This window comes from Mycena indigotica, assembly GCF_014461135.1.
Source record: "Mycena indigotica strain 171206Taipei chromosome Unknown Mind.scaff0005, whole genome shotgun sequence".
Lineage (NCBI taxonomy): Eukaryota > Fungi > Basidiomycota > Agaricomycetes > Agaricales > Mycenaceae > Mycena > Mycena indigotica.
This window is the reverse complement of record NW_023503004.1, coordinates 5,199,405-5,218,384: the sequence shown is the minus strand read 5'-3', so window position 1 is coordinate 5,218,384 and position 18,980 is coordinate 5,199,405. Positions and strand designations below refer to the sequence as shown.

At 51.3% G+C, this 18,980-nt stretch overlaps 4 protein-coding genes across 4 annotated transcripts; 2 read left to right on the top strand and 2 right to left on the bottom strand.

Moving 5' to 3' along the window:
• Positions 1–387: 387 nt before the first annotated feature.
• MIND_00650000 (MFS domain-containing protein) lies at positions 388–2,906 on the bottom strand (the record flags this gene model as incomplete). The annotated part of the gene is made up of 16 exons (XM_037363230.1): positions 388–482; positions 537–770; positions 820–872; positions 923–985; positions 1,034–1,105; positions 1,342–1,399; positions 1,445–1,583; positions 1,635–1,646; positions 1,707–1,977; positions 2,026–2,075; positions 2,114–2,188; positions 2,237–2,275; positions 2,329–2,491; positions 2,540–2,633; positions 2,684–2,793; positions 2,836–2,906. 16 exons carry the CDS (start codon positions 2,904–2,906, stop codon positions 388–390), a joined length of 1,599 nt encoding a protein of 532 aa, XP_037221151.1.
• A 538-nt stretch (positions 2,907–3,444) lies between these two features.
• On the top strand, positions 3,445–5,614 carry MIND_00649900 (Glycoside hydrolase family 51 protein; the record flags this gene model as incomplete). Its single annotated transcript, XM_037363229.1, has 13 exons — positions 3,445–3,659; positions 3,709–3,927; positions 3,973–4,178; positions 4,231–4,398; positions 4,453–4,540; positions 4,596–4,619; positions 4,667–4,680; positions 4,729–4,779; positions 4,832–4,920; positions 4,969–5,001; positions 5,050–5,256; positions 5,304–5,538; positions 5,592–5,614. The coding sequence occupies 13 exons, from the start codon at positions 3,445–3,447 to the stop codon at positions 5,612–5,614; spliced, it is 1,572 nt and encodes a 523-aa protein (XP_037221150.1).
• A 2,469-nt stretch (positions 5,615–8,083) lies between these two features.
• On the top strand, positions 8,084–9,822 carry MIND_00649800 (TEA domain-containing protein; the record flags this gene model as incomplete). The annotated part of the gene is made up of 6 exons (XM_037363228.1): positions 8,084–8,435; positions 8,495–8,668; positions 8,721–9,182; positions 9,238–9,289; positions 9,433–9,533; positions 9,584–9,822. The coding sequence occupies 6 exons, from the start codon at positions 8,084–8,086 to the stop codon at positions 9,820–9,822; spliced, it is 1,380 nt and encodes a 459-aa protein (XP_037221149.1).
• Positions 9,823–11,192: 1,370 nt separating this feature from the next.
• Positions 11,193–13,460, bottom strand: MIND_00649700 (uncharacterized protein; the record flags this gene model as incomplete). Its single annotated transcript, XM_037363227.1, has 11 exons — positions 13,221–13,460; positions 13,055–13,169; positions 12,944–12,996; positions 12,811–12,894; positions 12,609–12,758; positions 12,457–12,558; positions 12,239–12,412; positions 11,876–12,190; positions 11,814–11,830; positions 11,494–11,764; positions 11,193–11,447 (listed from the first exon to the last, which is right to left on the bottom strand). Exons 1-11 carry the CDS (start codon positions 13,446–13,448, stop codon positions 11,193–11,195), a joined length of 1,764 nt encoding a protein of 587 aa, XP_037221148.1. The 5' UTR covers positions 13,449–13,460.
• Between the last annotated feature and the right edge of the window lie 5,520 nt (positions 13,461–18,980).

The window sequence follows — 18,980 nt, the reverse complement described above, 5'->3', positions numbered from 1 at the left end:
CCGCTCCCCGAGCCCTATGCGCCGTTTCCGTAGGTTGCTGACCTTGTCTTTCAGCTAAGTAATATATGCTTCGCCCGCGAACCTGGTCGTCTTGAGTGGCTAAATCGCACTCGCAGGCAACGCAAATCATCACCCCCGAATCGCCGCCTGCGCGTCGGCTCTTTTGAATGTGTATATCACGTTGACCTTTCGTCCCTTGCCCTGGCCAACTGTTTGGCGCGCTGTGGGCGACGGGCGTGTCCCACCATCCTCAATCGCCGCTCAATGGCACTTCAAGGTACCTTCCAAAGCGACGCCAAAGAAAGACTGAATCTGGTAGATGCCTGGTTACCTCATGTCCGGAGTGAACGGTTGCATGAAACTGTTTTCGCACATCACGGATGTATTTCACTCGATCTTCTCCGTGCTCTCCTTCCCCGCCTCCACATCAACGTCGCCCTCAACATTGCCGTGTTCCGTAAGATCTCCGGGGCGGAATGTACCTATGAATATGTTTACCATTGAGCCTGGCGTCGTCGCGCGAGAAGCAGACACACCCTGTCGAAGCTCACGCTCTGCAGCCAATCGGTCGCCGACCTTGGTGTACGGTGTTCCCGGGATGAACAAAGGCGCGTTCTGGAAGAGGGCGTCCATCTCTTCGAGTCGACGGCCAGTCGTCTCGGGGTAAAATGCCCAGATGAATAGTGCACTGGGATGGATTGCCATTAGCTGAACAAAACCACCCAAGTCGATCACATACTTCGTGTGTCCACAAATGGCAAAGACAAGGTCTATGGTATGTTAACTAAGAGAGAAAGGAAAAACCAGAGTGCGACGAACAGTATTTCCAACCGATGGTGTTAAATGCTGGTGAGGTCACCTGGGCAATGAAACTGTAAAATGTTATTCAAGGGCAAGAAAACTTCAGGCAGATGCGAGCTACAAGTTGGAGATCCATGATCCTGAGCTAGTTATTGCTGTAGCTTTTGCACGGGTCCTCGTCGAGCTGTGGCAGATCAGACATAGTTACGAAGACGGCACGGAGGCGACGCACTATATCTCAGCCGGATATGCCCACGATAGTGGGCCGATACATGCGCTGAAAAAGAAATTGAAAACCCATGTGCTAGTGGGTTTTATGAGTAGCAAAAACGATATGAGAGACATGGCAGACGAACGTCACTATAGGGTTGAGTTAAGAATCATCAAAAGATGGGACGAAGACGTACAAATAAAGATGTAGTGGGCCTAGAATATAGGCAGTCCCATATCAGTCGTAATTTTCAATTAATGTAAACAACAAACCGCATTGCTATCAGGCAGTCAGTCCTGTTAGTAACGGGAACCTAGTCTAGAACACACTTGTTGACGGTTCCCGGCCAACGAGCCATGAGGATAGAGCCGACAACAAATGACAAACCTGAATGGTGGTCAGACAGTCGAAAGAACATCAACAATCACAAACCAGAGGCGATATTGCCGACGATCATAGGTTTCCTCCTCCCTGTTGCGTCAATCCAGATAACGCAGGCTGCCTCACCGAGTAGCGCAATAACACTGTTGATAGACTGAAAGAGGAGGATGCGCGTGGATGAAAACCCCATCTAGACTCCTCAACCAAATTATTCAGAACTTGAACAGAAAGAGAAGCTGACCGTCTTGAAAATCTAACAATTGATTTGGGAAAAATGAATTCCAATGTGAGATCGCGTCGAAGAGCTACGCACGGTTGTCGAATAATACTGAATTGCACTGACGCCGGTCATCTGCACGGAAAACTGGAGGATATATCCCAATGCCACTCTCCGGAAGTTACTGCGTTCAGTGAAGAGTTCGCCCCAGGTGGCGGCGCCAATGTCCTTCGACCGCGCAATGTCCGCGTCGATATCTTTCATTTGTGCCAGGACAAAGGGGTCAGTGAGATCGTTGTTGGCATGTAAGCGAGCGAGAGTTGCCTGAGCCTCGGCAGAGCGTCCATTTTCAGCGAGCCAGCGGGGGCTGTGGGTAAGTTTTCAACACTGGGAGAAACAGAAGTTGAGCACGTACGATTCCGGAAGGAGAAGAATGAAGGAGAACAGTGGGATGGCAGGAATTATCTGCAAATCTGTGAGTTGCAACCGATTCAGGAGGAAACAATACAAGCCTGGACACCCAGGGGAATACGCCATTCTGCTGGAAGACCCTTAAGCCGCGCCGAGCAGCCGTATGTCTGAACGCTCAGGTCAGCATATACATCTCAGTTTGACGAATAACCCACCACCCAAGAAGCAACAAATGCTCCAATTCCTAGCATGAACTAGAGGACAAACAGTGTGATTCAGAGGCACTGAAGACACGGTAAACGCCCACCTGCTGCAGCGTCGTCAATCTTCCTCGTATACTCGGATGCGCAATTTCGGCTTGATATAACGGCGCGAGGTCAGACATGATACCGACACCAAACCCCGCAAAAAAACGGCCGGCCAGCATCATGTCCATGTTGTGAGCACCAGTCTGGAGCGCCCCTCCGAGCCTGGTTCCCAGATGAAACATTGTAACTGAGGATGAAGGAGACACGCACATGTAAACCAACGCCCCGAGTTGGATGGTGTGCCTCCTTCCGAAGCGGTCGGCTACATATGCAACGGGGATCATGCCAAAGAAACATCCAAGGACTATCATAGCTAAAGAGTGGCCGAAGACCCGATAAGAATAGGGAACACACCAAAGATACTGACGACCAAGCCTTGTAAATTGGTGTTCTCCCATCGCGAGCCCATGATTCTCTGGAAGTCCGGTGCAGGGGTTACTCCTGCGATAACGCCAAGGTCATATCTACAAATTTCAGTACATTGTAGCTTCAAACTGGCCACTCACCCAAAGATGATGCTTCCCAAGCTAGCAAACAGGCCACAAAGCCAGGTATATATCTTCGGAGAGAGGGGCATGGTATCGGGATGGCGAAGAGAGCGTGTGCCAGTGCCTGGAAGTCCATGCGATTTCTTTTCTTTTTGTATGCGGCCGGCGCGACGCGTGGGGCGGGAGGTGTACGTCAATGGGTCGCGTGCCACACAGGGCGGCTGCAACGGACCGCGCGGAATTCAGTTTCCCGGACAGTTCTTGGGACTGAATAGTGATATGGCTTGGATATGGCTTCTCCGATGAGCTTCCGCGTTGAGCACAAAACTGTCACTGATGTGTCAGCCTGAGTGAGTCGGTGGTTGTGACGGTGGATGGAGGAACTGTGTAAGAAGATGAAAATGAGGGATATGCGAATCAAGTCTCGTTCACACCTGAGCATTTCCTGAAGATCGGGCCGTCAGAACAACCAAATTCGAGCCTACGTGTTGGTACGAAAGAAACCACGTCATCCATCAGTGACGCTTCTCACGTCACTTTTTCCTCCTCCTTGTCAGTCATGAGACTGAACGCGTCTCTCTTTCCCTCCCGCGCGCTCTCACCAGCATCGATACCATCGATACAGGCATGCCTGACCCCTCCATTCACGTTGACCCCGCTCGTAAAATCGCGCCGGTCGACCCGCGAATCTACTCCGGCTTCACAGAGCATATGGGACGATGCATCTACGGCGGTATCTACGACCCAGACAACAGCGCTCTAGTCGACGAGAAGGGCTTCCGAAAAGACGTTCTAGCTGCATTGAAGGAATTGAAGGTGCCTGTCGTCCGGTACCCTGGTGGGTGCGTCAAGACCGCTTCACATTCTCGTTCTGTCTTCATTGCGATGCAGGAACTTCGTCAGCACATACCGCTGGCAAGATGGGATTGGCCCAAAGCATCTTCGACCACGGCGCCCCGAGCTCGCATGGCTCACAGAGGAGTCAAACCAGTTTGGCACGGACGAGTTCATGGCGTGGTGCAAGGAGCTCGGGGCCGAGCCGTACATCTGCCTCAACATGGGGACTGGGACCCTTGAAGACGCTCTGGCTTGGCTTGAATATTGCAATAGGTGCGCAGCTCGAAGTACTCCGCTTTTTGCTTTAACCTTTCCTAGCTCTGCCACTACCCATTTCGCCAATCTCCGACGTGCAAACGGCCACGCAGAGCCATACCGTGTGAAATATTGGTCGTTGGGTAATGAGGTCTGGGGTCCGTGGCAAGTCGGACAGATGTCCGCAGAGGATTACGCCAAGAGGGCATTTCAATGGGCGAAAGCCATGCGATTGCTCGACCCGACCATCCAGATAATTAGCTGCGGAGGTGAGCTTACCAATCTATCCGACCTTCTGTCGCTATTATTCACCCAGAACAGAAACCGGATTCTCTAGTTGGGATTGGATAACGTTGAAGACGTTGGCGCCCGTGGTGGACTACCATTCTATTCATCGTGGGTTTTCCAACCGGCTTCATTCATTCAATCTCATGGCACTCCGCTCAGTTTACACCCCCAGTAACAACCACGAAGCCACAGTCATGGGACGTGTGTCATTTCGACCCTGTTCTGTGCTACATGTTGACTTATTTAACCCACAAGCCGTTGCAGCTGAAAAGGGCATCGAAATATCGAAATCCCTCATCGACCTCGCCTTAATCGAGCACGGGTTAGACAAGGAAATTACAGTGTGCGTAAATATATGCATTCCTTCCATGCCAGCATGACATTGACATTGGGATTAGTTGTTATGATGAGTGGAACGTCTGGTATGCACTTTATCTCTCAAGAGCCATCGAGTCGAAAATCTTCATAGGGATCCGATTCGGGGTACTACGCTGTTGGAATGAGAGAATAAGATGCTAATACCGCCTTTAGCGCCCGGTGAGAAAGGCGCGGAGATGCATTACAATTTCAGCGACGCTCTTGGTGAATTGACGCTCTGTATTTGTGTTTGACGCTGATTAATTAATATATATAGCTGTCGCTTCATGGCTCAACGTCTTCATTCGAAAAGCAGACGTTGTCAAGTTCGCGTGTATCGCTCAGAGTGTCAATGTCCTTTCGCCCGTGGGTCGATGGGATCCGCTAGTATGGCCCTTGACTAATCACCGATAGATAATAACCTCCCCGACAAGCCTCTTCAAGCAGGTTTGTGTCTTGTTCTTCGTCAGCCCTTTCTTGATGAAGACATAATAGACGTCGTATTACTCACTCCACCTCTTCGCCAATTGGATGCAGGGGACATCTCTTTCGATCCACAGCACCACAGAGACGGATGATGACTATTATAGCGGCCCCACAGAGCCCGCGTTCATCGCCAAGCTCGCAGGGCACAGCCCAAGCTCGTTGAAATTGACGAAATGGATCGACGTCAGCGGGGTCTTGTCCGAAGACGGAAAGCAGGTACGCTCACAGTGCATTTGCGGCTTCACGTTCTTAACTGAGGATAGGTCCGCCTTGCCATTGTCAATCGCAACGCGACACGCTCTTATGATCTCCCGGTGATATTTCCTGCATCATCTGTCCACGGAGCGCAGTTTCGCGTAGGCACGGAGATAACGGTGCACGAACTGTGGCATCCAGATCTCGATGCCCGGAATGATTTCGAGGAGGAGAAGGTAAATGTCCAGGTCCGGAAGCAAGTTTGGGATGGAAAGCTGGCGGTGAAAGAGCACTCGTTCCAGGGTGAGTTATTCGTGATTCGTTTCGTCCTTCTTTCTCAATTGATCTTTCAATAGTGGTCGTATTTGACTTGATTTAACGCATCTGCACAATCATTACCAGAGTCATCGCTACAGGTGGACCGGTCGCAAATGAAATCTTCCCTAGAAAAATTATTACTGATGCCTGAAGATGCACGGACCGATCCGTCGAAAAGTTCCGGCAAGCCAGCCAATCACCGCGGCCTATAGCAGTAGACATTGGCGGTGATTACGGGGCTTCATTGCTTTGCACGTAGTTTTATTTTGTTGAGCCTGCGCACAGCGTGGACACCAATCGGCAGTACGACGATCCCGCGGCTGCCTTCAATCTCTTAACCCGAAACTCATTGATGAACGAGTGATTGTGCCCGACGTGGAATTGAGTGTAAACGCCGTGTGGCGTGTGGTTGCAAGTTTGTATTCGTGGGCCAAGGAGCCTGGGCGCTTCGAAGTAAACGTTGCTGTGGCGTGGCGCTTGGTCCTCATTGTAGAGGCGTTGCAGCCGTTTTTGGCCAACCCCGTGTGAATCGGGTGAGTCACTGTCGATCAAATCCGCTACGATCACACGAGTGTCTGATGCGTATGCGTCCCTCTCCGGAAACGGTCATACTGCCCTTCGCCAGAGTCCAATGACTACAGAAAATAGGATGTACGCAGGTATACGCGGGCCACTGTTGTCTTTCTGTGGGGGTTTCTTATTGATTGCTCCCAGGATGTGGGCCCTGCGCTGCCACGTCACCCACCGACACCCTCTGTCTGCAACGAGGAAGATCCTGCACTGCGATCTTCGCAACCCTTCGACAGCTTTGGCAGCCGCCTATTGCCTCCGTCCCTCCCTGCCGCTCCGTCCGGGCCGTCTAGCTTCCCAGCGGCGTGTTCTCCACGGGTTCTTCCACAACTATTTTTGCCTTAGATGAGCGATGATGACTGAGCGCCTATCAGAATTAAATCTCCAATGGGACGGAACGGAGAACTGCCCAGAACCTCTTCTCTTCGTTATTGTTCGTCCTGGAATTTTTCCAGTCATTATGACTCATCTGGACGAATCAGGCTGCTAGCGCTAGGCAGGAAGAACGGGAGCCTGTGGAGACGGCCTCCGGTGTGTCATATCTCCTCTCTATTATGGTGCATGAAAAATTGCAGTAGATGGTACCACGCGCTGTACGTTTGTCCTCCGTATCGCCGCCACACGGTCCGCTGACAAGCTAGTTTAGCAGTCAACATCTCCCCGGAAGGGGCCGGAACAGCCAATGTCAAAGATTGACTTTCCTTCTCCCCGTCTTTCCACCGAGGCTCAGATCTCAGCACGACACCCGCAATGGATCCATGCCAAACCACTGATGCTCTCCACCCCCCAAAGTCATCGCAACAAGGGCCCTCACCAGCCCCGGCCGATGGCTGAAATCCTGTGTTATTCATTCAACCTTCATCGTGCACACAAGCTCCATCGACACCACAAGGTCAACCACTTGGCTATGCCTTGTCCTTGTTCCCGATTTGGCAATCCCTCCGAGCCGGACTCCCGGCCGGGACCGGCCTCCACACATTTGTCTTCTGAATCAATCGTCACGCACTGCCTGCGGCAAACTGTGTCAAGACTCAAAACGCTATTGCCTTCAAGTCCCCGCCTCGTCATGCCATAGTCATCGATGGTTCCTCAATCCCGACAATCTTTGACTCACCATTGAACAAAACGGACGCAAGGTCATCCCGAGAGGGTAGCATGCGTGTTCAGCCAGATTCCATCCATGATTCAGTTGATCATCCGATCGTCTACCAGCGTCATTCCCAGTCAAGTCTCCAGCCGCGCCCATTCGTCGGGGCCCTGCGATAACTCGGCTTCTTTTGGCTCTCAGACTCGCACGCATAATGAATGCCGTCATCCGGAACGGTGGGCGCGGGAGCGGACCGGTATTGCCGTGATCCAAACGCCTCGGCACGTCGCCCCGTATCAAAATATTACCATAAACGGATCCGGCTATGATGCTGTCGCGGTCGCTTCTACTGTCGAATTAATGCCAAAACTGGGCTTCTTTCTCCCTCTTACGGCCCTCTGGACGAGGATTCGCCGGGCATCTCGTCCAAAGTAGGCATCCCCCACCGACATTACACACGCATATTCTGCATGATTGCGGGAAAGTCACACAACATACTTCGTTCTTCGGCTCGCTAAACTTCGAAAACTTCTCGGGACGTTAATGCTGATTGTATGTGGGGCTTGGTACCGCAGAAGCGCTGTCCAGTGTCCACCGCATACACGGCCATCTGTGTCTGGAGCCTGCAGGCGAGCTAGCGCTAGTTATTTTCCACCGCGTCTTTGTTCCACATTCGGCCAGATGAAGCGCCAAAGGGGCGGGACAGCCATTCTTTCCCACGGCGGGCGTTTCGAGATGCCAGATCTGTAATCCGTAATTGGGGTTACATCAAAGTCGAGGCCGGTTATATAAGGAGGTATGGTCGTGACACTCCCTCTGACTGTCCCCAAAGTGAGCCCTCGCCGTTCTACCCAGCCTCAAGCAGCGAATTCCATGTCGCAGTTGTACTGGCACGCCTCCACCAGCTCCCACAATGGGATGGCCATCTCCGCTCCGACCTCTCCCGTTTCCCTCTCCCACTCGCTGTCGCCCCCGGACTCGACATCCTCCTTATCGACTCTCTCCTCTTCCTCCGGCTCCTCGTACGCTGGCTCACGCTCTGCCTCGCCTACCTCCCCACAGCTGCCGAACAAAACCGACAACGAGCGTGAGGCGTGGTCTGCCCTACAAAATACTCAAACCGGTGATGTCCTCCGCTCCGTCCTCCGTGTTCGCAAAACCTGGAAGACAGCCCGCGGTGGAGAGACCGTGTGGCCGCTCGACCTCGAGTCGGCCTTATTAGAAGGCGAGGCTCTTTTTTTCCCTTCCCTATAAATCGATGGCTTACTATCTACTCGATATCAGGCCTCGAGCGGTATGTCCCCGACGACTCTCGAGAAACACGAATGCTTGGGCGTTTCCCCCGCCGCAATCGGTTTATTTCGGATTATATTTTGCGCAAGACCGGCAAGCACCGTACCCCTAAACAAGTCGGCAGCCGCTTACAACAGCTTCGCGAGTCCTGTGGCGGCAAGAAGCGTAAGCCCAGGTCGCGCTCTTTCCTAGCGGCGCTAACGTCCTCCCTATCCAGTCCTGCATTTGCTTTCCCCATTCCGTGAGCCACCGCCTTCGCCAGGCTCCGATGCAGGAAGCTCCTTGGGTTCGCCTACCCCAAGCCCTTGTTCTTTCCTTGACCAAGCTACCGCTCCCCATACGACGATGTATATCGACATCGTCCCCAGTCACCTTGCGGTCCCATCGACAGCTTCTCTTGCATTGCCTGATGCGCAATCCTCTTTCCATGCCTCACCTTATCCACGCCGCATTTCCCAAATCAATCCTCTCAGCACGTTTACTTCTCCCGCCCCACTTTCGGCTCATGCTAGATTCTCCGTCCTTTCTGAATCAGCTGGTCTTGTACTACATGCTGAGACCGTCCCGCTCGAGCTCCTGGCCGATGCGCCAGAGTCTGGAGATGTCTTTGCTGCTGGGCTGTATTATTACAGTGCCAAAATTGTCCCGCGCTACTGGAACGTCATTGTCGATAGTCCAGGTCAGTCTCTCCTCTGTTTCCGCTGGTTCGACAGTCGCTGACCCCTTTGTGCCAGACCCCACTCGCTTCACGATCTTCCAAGAGATCGTCAAGGATGACAGCGCAGCGTCGGTGCTATTCACCGCGACCTACCGCTTCTGCTATCCCCCGCAAGCGTTTGGCAGCCCTAGCATTGGTCCAGCCATGCATTTGCCTGTCCCTGACCTCGATATCGACCTCGGCCTTGGGCCAGAGCTTGGTTTTGCGGCAGCCCGCGAGTCAGGCTTTCGCTCGACGATGACGGGCACGGTCGGTGCCGGGTGGGGGCTCCACTGACATACCCACTGATTTTTCTGATTGTTCTCGAATTCGGTATGCCCCCAAGCTGCTTCCATCCACCATCAGTTAACCCTATTGCATAGAATGCACTAAAATGTACCATATCTGTATCAGCCGTCTCGTCGACCGTCATCCATCTTCAATATCAACCTCGCGCATCCTGCATGTTTTTCTCTTTTGTCTGGCACATTGCTTTCTAGTTTCGTCTACTTTATTGCCTGCTCATTGCCTACTGCTATGGTACCTCCGCCCCCACTTTGAAAATATGCTACACACCCTTCCGTTCTATGCATACGCTTCTAGTCTCACTATTCGAATGTAGCCTTAGCATTGCCCACCACTCTACCTAGGAAGTCGACGTGGTTATCGTCCTCGTGTACAAAACGCCTTGGGCCTCCAAAAAATCTTCCGTTTCCTATTATCTGTCAGCAGCACAATGTGGGGGAAGCAATGACCATACGGAGAACGCCAGAGCTGGCGCTCATCTATCGCATTAAACTCCTGTCAGGAATTGAAGCTTTCATGTCCGGAAACCGGCTCCGCGGATGCAAGGCAAAAGGAGGACGCGGTCTCTGTGGAAAAGATTCAGTCATAACTGCGATTGCTTTGTTTCAATTCTAATTGAAATTATTTAAATTGTAATTATTACCGCATAATTAACTGGGAAAGACGGAAACGACTTCCGAATTGTGATGAGATATGCGTGTGGTCGGGAGCAATCGGCGACGCCTTCCGGCAACCTTGGCGTCTGTCGCACCATACCGAGACATCGTGTTTTTGCGCCAGCGAGCGCAAGGCAACTTGAAGGACTTCAAGGTGTATCCGCTTTGAAACAAAGTTGTGGCTGATACGTAGGCAGGGCCAGCGACATACATCATGAGATCACCCAAGGATACACTTGTCCCCACTGCTTGAGCTTTGAGGAGCCTTCTCGGCGGCCGACCCCAAACGGCAGGTAAAAACGACGTTCAATGCCGGGGCCACCTCGGGAGTCTGTCTGCTGTCGCCCTGCGAGGGCTCGGGAGGCTGAATCCTTGTTCCTTCGCTTCTGACGATACATACCAGCCTCTCGCTGTGGCGTGAATATGTAAACCAAATGACATATCGCGGTCGTCGTTGTCAAGGAAAGGCCCATTGAGCAGTTGATGGCGGCCTAATCAATCAGTGACACACACCAAATCGAAATCCGGGGACTCCCACGCCTTATCCGGCTTACTGATAATTAATTTCGGCTAATCCTCCGTTCGGACAGAGAGCTTCCTTTGTGCGATTGTGCATGCGCCATATCGACGGGCGAGTGTCCCATTGCTCTACCGCATGTACTCTCGGAGCGTTCTCGGTCCTTCCTCTCGTTGGCAGTTTGCGTCTCAGGTGCATGTCCCCAGGCTGTCGCGACCACAATTCGCTGTCCGATCGACACGGTCTTGACAGACACGCTGCGCACTGGACGGCCTGTCTCCGAAGCTTGCTTGGAACCACCCTGGGACATCGACGACGTTTTTGACTCTTCCTAACCCTGCCAATTGCTGTCTTCGACGCCGCCCTCGATCCGGTCAGCATGTCAGCCCTTCCCGGCGGCACATACTATCCCTGGAGTGCGGAGACTCACGGGAATCCGGATATAGCCTGCATTTCAATTCACACAACTTAAATAGAGTACATCCAAATCAACGCACCCTTCCGCAAAAACTATCAGATGAATCTTTCATTCCCGGACGCACGTGCTCCGTTGCCCCTTTGCACAAACTTGGACCGCAACGTCTTTTGCACCTCCATGTCAAACTGGAGGAACTGCAGGCCAAAACAGTCGACCCTCGGGCTGGGCCAGCCGTGCGCGTCAGCAAGTGGATACGCCTCTCGAATAAGCGAATTGCGCCTCACGGGATCGTCATATAGATCCCCGAGCGCTGACCGCAAGTTCATGGCTTCGTACATCGCATTCCAGGACTACCCAGAAATATCAATCCCACGAAACAGGGTGGTTCAGACTCACGATGTCGCCCGCGACCTCCTTCAACCAGCTTCCGGGAACATACCCTGGCACGCCGTCGAGCCGCTTCACCCGATAGATCCCCGCAAAATACACCGCGCTCTTTTCGCTCACGAACAAATTGACCTCCGTATTGACCAGGTCGCTCAGATGTGTATGAGGACGCCAACGCGATGGTCCGCTGCTGCTATACTCGAGCGTTGGGGCATATACGAGAGCATGAAAATGGTCCTGTCCACACCAAACGGTGCGATCGGGCAAGCAGAGCGTTTTTCTAGATGATAGGTGGGTGCACTGCTTTGATCGTGAGAAGGGCGTCGAACCTTGAACTAAACGCATCCTACACAGGTTAGAGTCTTTCGGCTTAACCAATTGACACACATACCGTATCCAACAAGCGGCGAATGTTGTGAAACCGCTCAACGCATCCACCTCTGAGAAAATGATCAGGACGCGACTTGAACGGGATCTTGAACTGCGCCATGTAAAAGTTGCAGGCAGTCCGTTGCGCCGATATCGGCTCCGGATCGTCTGGGGCGAAAAGAGGACCGCCACCAGCGTCATGCCGAGGAGGCGAGAGATATCTCCTGCGCTTCAAACTCGGGGACAACAAGCTGCGCGATCGTGAACGCGACCGTTGACTCGGAGGGGATGACGACCGTCTGCGTCGGTGACGTTGAATCTCTAAAACCTCTCCAGACTTTGACAAGTGTTTAGATCGAAAACACTTCTGTAATGATACACGTACCTCCAGTGCTCTCGCTCGGCTTATCATCGCAAGCGCTTGTTGTTGAACGGCCAAGTCGTGCTCCTTACTTGCCTTCAACGATTCGATGACGCCCTCGAGCTCAGTGTTCGACTCAATAAGACTTTTTATCGTGTCCCTGAGCTCTTTGATTCGGCTCTCAGGATTGGATCGAGACTAGAGGAGTGAGAGATAGGAAGAAAACTACGAGATGCACTCACTTCTGCAGTGACCAGCCTCTCCTTCAGCACCGTTATCTCCGCGACATGGGCTTCAATAGTGTTTTTGAGATCTTGGATAGATTCTTCCGCCGTCGCCAATTTCTGGTATCACATCAGCTCTTAGGTGCTTGAAAAATGGAGTCCAGACCCACTTCATTCAATCCATTGACCTGTTTGTTCCGGCCACGCTCAGCCTTCGCAGACGTCGTCGCAACCATGTCCATCTGGCCCTCCATTTCGAGCAGCTGTTTGTCCCGCAGTTCGATTTCGGCTGCTGCACTTGTCTGCACGTCATGGAAAGCCTAAACGTCGCTCTTGAGAAAGGAAATTTCCATCGATGAGTCTAAAACTCACCTTCTGCAGGCCCTGTTGCTCTCGTAGCACTTCATGCAACGCCGTCGTCGACGCCTGCGCCTCCTCGTTGCTGTGTACTAACGCCTAACACCAGTTAGCGCCCGGCCACCCCGGAATGGCATATACGACACACCGCTTGAAGTCCTTCGTGACTCTGCTGTAGCACATCGATTTGCTGCCTCAAAGCTTGATTATGCGCCTGTGCCTCCTGCAACGAAGACTAGCATGGTGTCAATATACGAACCAAGACAGAGAGGCATACGCGCCTGGAACTGCGCCGTCGCTATATCCAACGAAGCCTCTCTATCGGCCAATGCCCCCTCCCGTGTCCGTAGCTCGAGGAACCGCCGCTCCAAAGTCTTCGCCCGAGTCAGGCACAATGAGAGATCGCCAGTGCGTACGGAACTCACAGTCCTCCATTCCTTTGCGCTCGCCCTTTCTCTCTCAAATGCCGTCTTGAGTGAAGCGTAGTCGGGATACTGTTCCTCCGTTGCTGGCGCCGACCCTGGAGACAGCGATGAAAGATGGGTGGGCGGGATTGAGGCTGAATTTGGCAAGGGGGGCGTCTGTAAGCGGGGCTCGCTACTCTCCTGCTTGACCTTCGGGAGCACACCCGCCGGGGTCGGCGATGTGGCCATGGAAGGAAAAGTCAAGGTTCGTGTGAAAATCGAGGAAGATCTTCCGCGTGTCTGCCGTCACCACGTCACATTTATGACAACATAGTTTGATTGAGGGTGTACAAATTACCTTGCTTCATATATAAGAAATAGTGGTCCAAAACAATAACCTTTTTTCCTGCTCCAATTAATATGCAATAAAAGTTCCAAGAATTGTATCTGATTTACAAGAAATTAAGTTCTGTATTAGATATCAAATATAGCATATATTGTAACTACCCTCTTTCCTGACCATGTTTTGTAGATAGCAAGTGCACCTCATTGGAGCCCAAATATTTATTAAAAAATAGTGTCACTTCATTATTACCCCAATTTATCATATACTGAGGTGATTAGTCATATATAATGGCAATTTGTCAATTATTTCAAACATATCAGGTACACTTCGGTGCTGTCCCTGATTTTTGATATATATGGTCTTATATCTTGTGGCATATTTGGTGCATTTATTTGCTACAACTTGTGGCCGCAAAATTGTCAGCTGATATTGGCTTTGAGTTATGTCCAATCTGATAACTTCATATATGCCCTAATTCCATACAAATCAAGTCTACTTTCCTAGAGTTTTCTTTGTTATCTTTCCAAGTCATTGAAATATTCATCTTTTTTGTCTATTGTTAATCAGAAATAAATCCTACTTTGGGGCCCATTTTTGGGCAGAAACCCCGGTGTGTCAGCTAGGTCTTGTATATTATAAATTCAAGCCAAACAACCTGAAGTGTAAACAACAAAAACAATCAAGTATCAACAATTAGTCAAACACTTTAAGTACAAGTATTACTGTCCGATTTTGATCAAGGGTCTGCCACCTTTTCGAAATTTTGGACCAAAGTTTTTCTTTTGATTTATGGTGATTTTGTGAGCCCAGTAATCATATGTTTTGGAGCTTGCATGCCCTTTACAGCAGCTAGATTTAAATTACAGCATATCACAATTCATAGGTCAGGTGTTTTGTGGACACTAGTACTGCCTCCGGGGCCATCAATATGATCACTATATGAATACTAATATATGGACCCTATAAATTCATTTATAGCTATGCAACATATGAAGAATTTCAGAATAAACATTGGAAATCTTGGAATCAAATCTATATGCACCCGACCACAAGGCCTAGGCCTGCTCTAGGCCAGGGCCTGGTCTAGACTCTGAACTGAACCATAACATCATGACATGTCTATATTTGGCAAGTAGGACCCAGGACCTATATTAGAACCTTCCAGAAGCCTGAACTGGAATATTCTAGAACCGGATCAGCACATGAGGTCACATTGTCACGGATTATGTAATCATTTGGAGAGTAGTATATATAAGGAGGCCTGTAAAACTCTAGATTAATAGATTAGCCCCCCTAGTTGTGACTACTACCATTGTCACATCAGTCAGGTTTTATCACACTTCACATATCATCAGGTTAAGATGAACGTCAGGTTAGGTTAACTCAAGTTAGGTTAAGTTAAGTTAAGTCAAGTTAAGTCAAGTTAGGGAGAGTTGAGCCATATTGCTCCTCTCAAGAATCTCACACCCCATCTCAACTATCAGTTTACAACAACATCCAATTACAACTGATATCAATGAGAATATCTGAATCCGTTAGCCATTTCCTGCCACTTGAACCCCGAACACAAACTGCACAAAATTAGGAATTGCTTAGTTAAGTTGAAGGTCCTAAAGGTAAGGTCTTACTACTTAAAAGGGAAATTTCATAAATAATCTATAAGGCATTGTTATGTGAATGTCTTAAAGGTGCACTACTATTTAATATTACGTTTGTCAACGTCGGGCTTGGGCCATATCGGGGCGTCGAGTGGTCCGACTTTGAGAGGGTCTGAAGAGCACAAGAGATGGGTTTTAGCCCGGATAATAGACAATATTAGCCTAGCAACTACATCTTGTAAGTACGGTTGTTATACGCTAAGATATTAGGGATGGATCGTGGACGCCAGGTCCCAGGGCGGATCGGATGGGCACTGCGTAGGGCCGCAGGGGTGAAGGGAAGGGGTTAGAAGAATGGGGGAGCATTGAGGAGTATGGCGGTCGTGCAGGCCCAAGTGGGCCTGATCGGCCCCACGCGGCCCCGTGGCCCGGCGGCCCGACCCGAACCGTGACATCACCCTCTCCGTTGTTATGGGTCCACCTGTGGATTCCGCATATCCTCTCTAATTAGAATGACCATTATCCCCCACTGGTCATTCTAATTAGAGAGGATGGCTCTGAAACCCTACGCTGTGATAAATACTCCAATAAAGCTGCTATAAGGTGCGTAAATCCCAAGCTCTAAGGTAACTTAGGCTTATTAGTTAGCATAAGACTCGGACTTGAACTGGTATGTGACGTCACAAAGTGGTTTGTCAGTTGTTATACTACAAGTATATCATGCTATGAATGATGTTGAATAAGATGGCTCCTCCTGGAAGCAGAAGCCCTGTGAGGTGAGGGTAGACAGAGATGATGAGTCAACGCAAGTGGAATGAGCACACCCTCAAAGTGGGGATATGAGGGAGAAAGGAGATAGGAAAGCTTCGCGTGGATACTGTGCCGGGCGTGCCCGGCCGGGACACGTGACCGTCAGCCGCCGAAAGCTCTGTCCCGCAAGGAGGACAAGAGGCTCGGATCAGCAGGCCCAACTGCACGCACCGAACGGGCAACGCGACGCGAGACTGAGCATCATAGTCCGTCGCCAAAGCGAAGCCGGACAGCCCGAACAGAGCATCGCTCCCAAAGCGATAGCGCGTTCGGGCGAGCCCAGCGACGGACACCCTAACGGGAGAGATGCGACGAATATATACCAATGCAATCACCTACACCATGTAAGGGCTAAGCGAGGCCAAAAGGATGACAATGGGTAGAATTTGAAAAAAAAAAAAAAAACAGTAAAATGTAGGGATGGATGGGAACGGTTCAGAGAAAGGCTTGAATATCAAAGGCGTGTGTGCCCAAAGGAGCATTCGTGAATCTGCAGTTGATGGAGTGAGAACCAGCAGTAAAGGGAGTGAAGTTGCGAGGACATCGCACATGGAAATGTCACGAGGACAACAGGGCAGGGAAATGTCGCGAGGACAAAAAGAATGTCACAAGGACCCAATAAAATGTCGCAAGGACCAGTCTCAAGGACTGAAGAAATGTATGTAGAACAACAAAGAGAATGTCTCGAGGACCCAGCAAATTGTCACAAGGACCAGTCTCAAGGACTGACGAAATGTATGTAAAATGAAGATCGTTGCAAGGACGAAAGGAGAAGATATAAAATGGGTATGTCACAAGGATGGAGGGAAGTGTCTCGAGGACAGAGAAACGGTACTCACTGCCAGTGTGTTTGTGATCCAGCTGTCAGGGGAACCCCCGCTTCGGCCTCCTTCGGACCCTCCGAACGCATCCGAGGTGCATCCGACCGGCGCCCCCTCGGACGCTCCGACCCACCCCGACCATCGTCCACGGCCTCCTTCGCCCGCACAATCACCGATCCGTCAAGACCCTCCCAACGATCACCTTGGGACAGAGCCTGCGACGCCGCTCAGGCCTTCTGCGCTCTACGTCGGCAGTTACGGACGACCAGTATATAGTTGGTGCCCTAGCAGGCGGACCCTTAGAGTTTCTTCTCTTTGGATCCTCCCCTGCTAGGTCGGTCCCTCCGTGTATTTCCCGTAGCTTTTATTCACGCTTTGGATCCTCCCCTGCTAGGCTTTCGTCGGAGTCTCCAGGGTTGCCCTTACAGCAGAAGAAACTCTCTACGGGATTAACCGGTCAAGATTGCCAGGTTTGGCGCTGATTCAGGCTCGGAGTACGAGTCCGTACCCCCCTTGTCACCGCCCCTGCCACTTGACCCCTCCTCCTCTGCTCTCGTCGTCTTTACGCCCGCTATGTCTACCGGAGCTGCTCCGGACGCTGACGCGCGCATGGACGCACTTGAGGCGAAACTAGACAACCTCACCAATATCCTCACCCACCTTGCTTCCCAGGCTTCCGCTGCCGCACAACCTTCGGCAGCTCCTGAACCGCCTTTGGCATCTCCGAATGCCCCCGACGCGGATGTGTTATTTGGTGACATTACTGTCGCCTCAAAACTGGTCCTACGGCCAAACCCCCCATTTGCGTTTAACGGAGCCGTAGTGGTAATATATAGCCTAAAACCAGTAGGTGTAGCTAGGAAAACGCTTGCCTAGGAGGGTAGCTGTACCTAGGTAGCCTTTTACATACCTCTATTAGAGCCAAATGTGACGATTTATAACGTGTGACATATGTGTGACATATGTGACATATGTGACATATGTGACATATGTGAAATTCTTGTTTAAAAGAATACATTATTATTCTTTATCTAGTATCCTATGGGTTGTGACAATGCCCCTATCTGAGTAATGTTTTTAATGTGGAACCATTTTTGATGGCCATCAGTACTTTTGATGGCTATATCATAGTACATCAATTTTGTCCTAATTAGGATTGTTATTGATTCAGGCCATCCTAACTATAATCCGGGTCATCGGCCTGAAGAAAAGGAGTTAAAAGTATTATATATATATTATTATCAAATTATATGTATCCTATACCCATTTATCACATCATTGATGCTATTTAGTTATCTGCCTATTAGATAGAAAAGGGCTTGGAGAGCTAGGTGCAGATAGGCCTAGGTACAGCTACCCTCCCCGGCAACCATTTTCCTACCTGTACCTAGGGCTGAAGGCTAAATCTTACAGCTACGGGTGTTTAACGGAGATCGCAAACGTGGCCGCGCCTTCCTATACGCGGTCAAGACTTACGCCCGGCTTGCCCCGAAGGCCTTCGTGGTCAACGGAGAGCCGAGCGAAGAAAAGGCCGTCCGCTACGCGATGTCCTATATGGTGCCCAGCAGTGGGCAGAGCGTCATGGAAGTAAAACCCCGTTCCCCTTCCCTCGGTGGAACCTATTCCTCTCCGAGTTTCGCCTTCGGTTCGTTGAGGAGAACGAGCAAGACCTCGCGCTCGCCAAGTTGGAAAGCGCCGGGTTATCACATGGGAACGCGGGACGTCTACGGATACACCGACGACTTCGAGGACCTAATGGACCTCGCCGGATTCGAAGACGCGTTGGTTAAGGTGACCAAGTACCGCCATGGACTTGACCCCCTGATCAACAATGGCATCACGTCCTCAAACGACCCCCCAGACCTCCATGACTATCTGGGCTGGCGCACTCGGGCTTTCCACCAATACGAAGCCTTGGTACGGGCGAAGCTCATCAAAGGGACCACCCCGCGGACGCCTTCGGGGGCTCCGCGTGGCGCATTCCCCATCGCCCGTTCGGCAACTCCGTTCCCCATCCGCCCGGTGGCCGCACCTGCGCCACCCGCGGCCCGCGCCCCCGTCTCGGTACCTCCGGCTCCCGTCCCTATGGAGTTGGATCGTACTAGGGCTCGGGGCGCCCCTCGTCGAGCCTGCTTCAGATGTGGCAACCCCAATCACTTTGGCTCGGGATTGTCCGCTCCCCGCCGATGTTCGCCATATGGACATC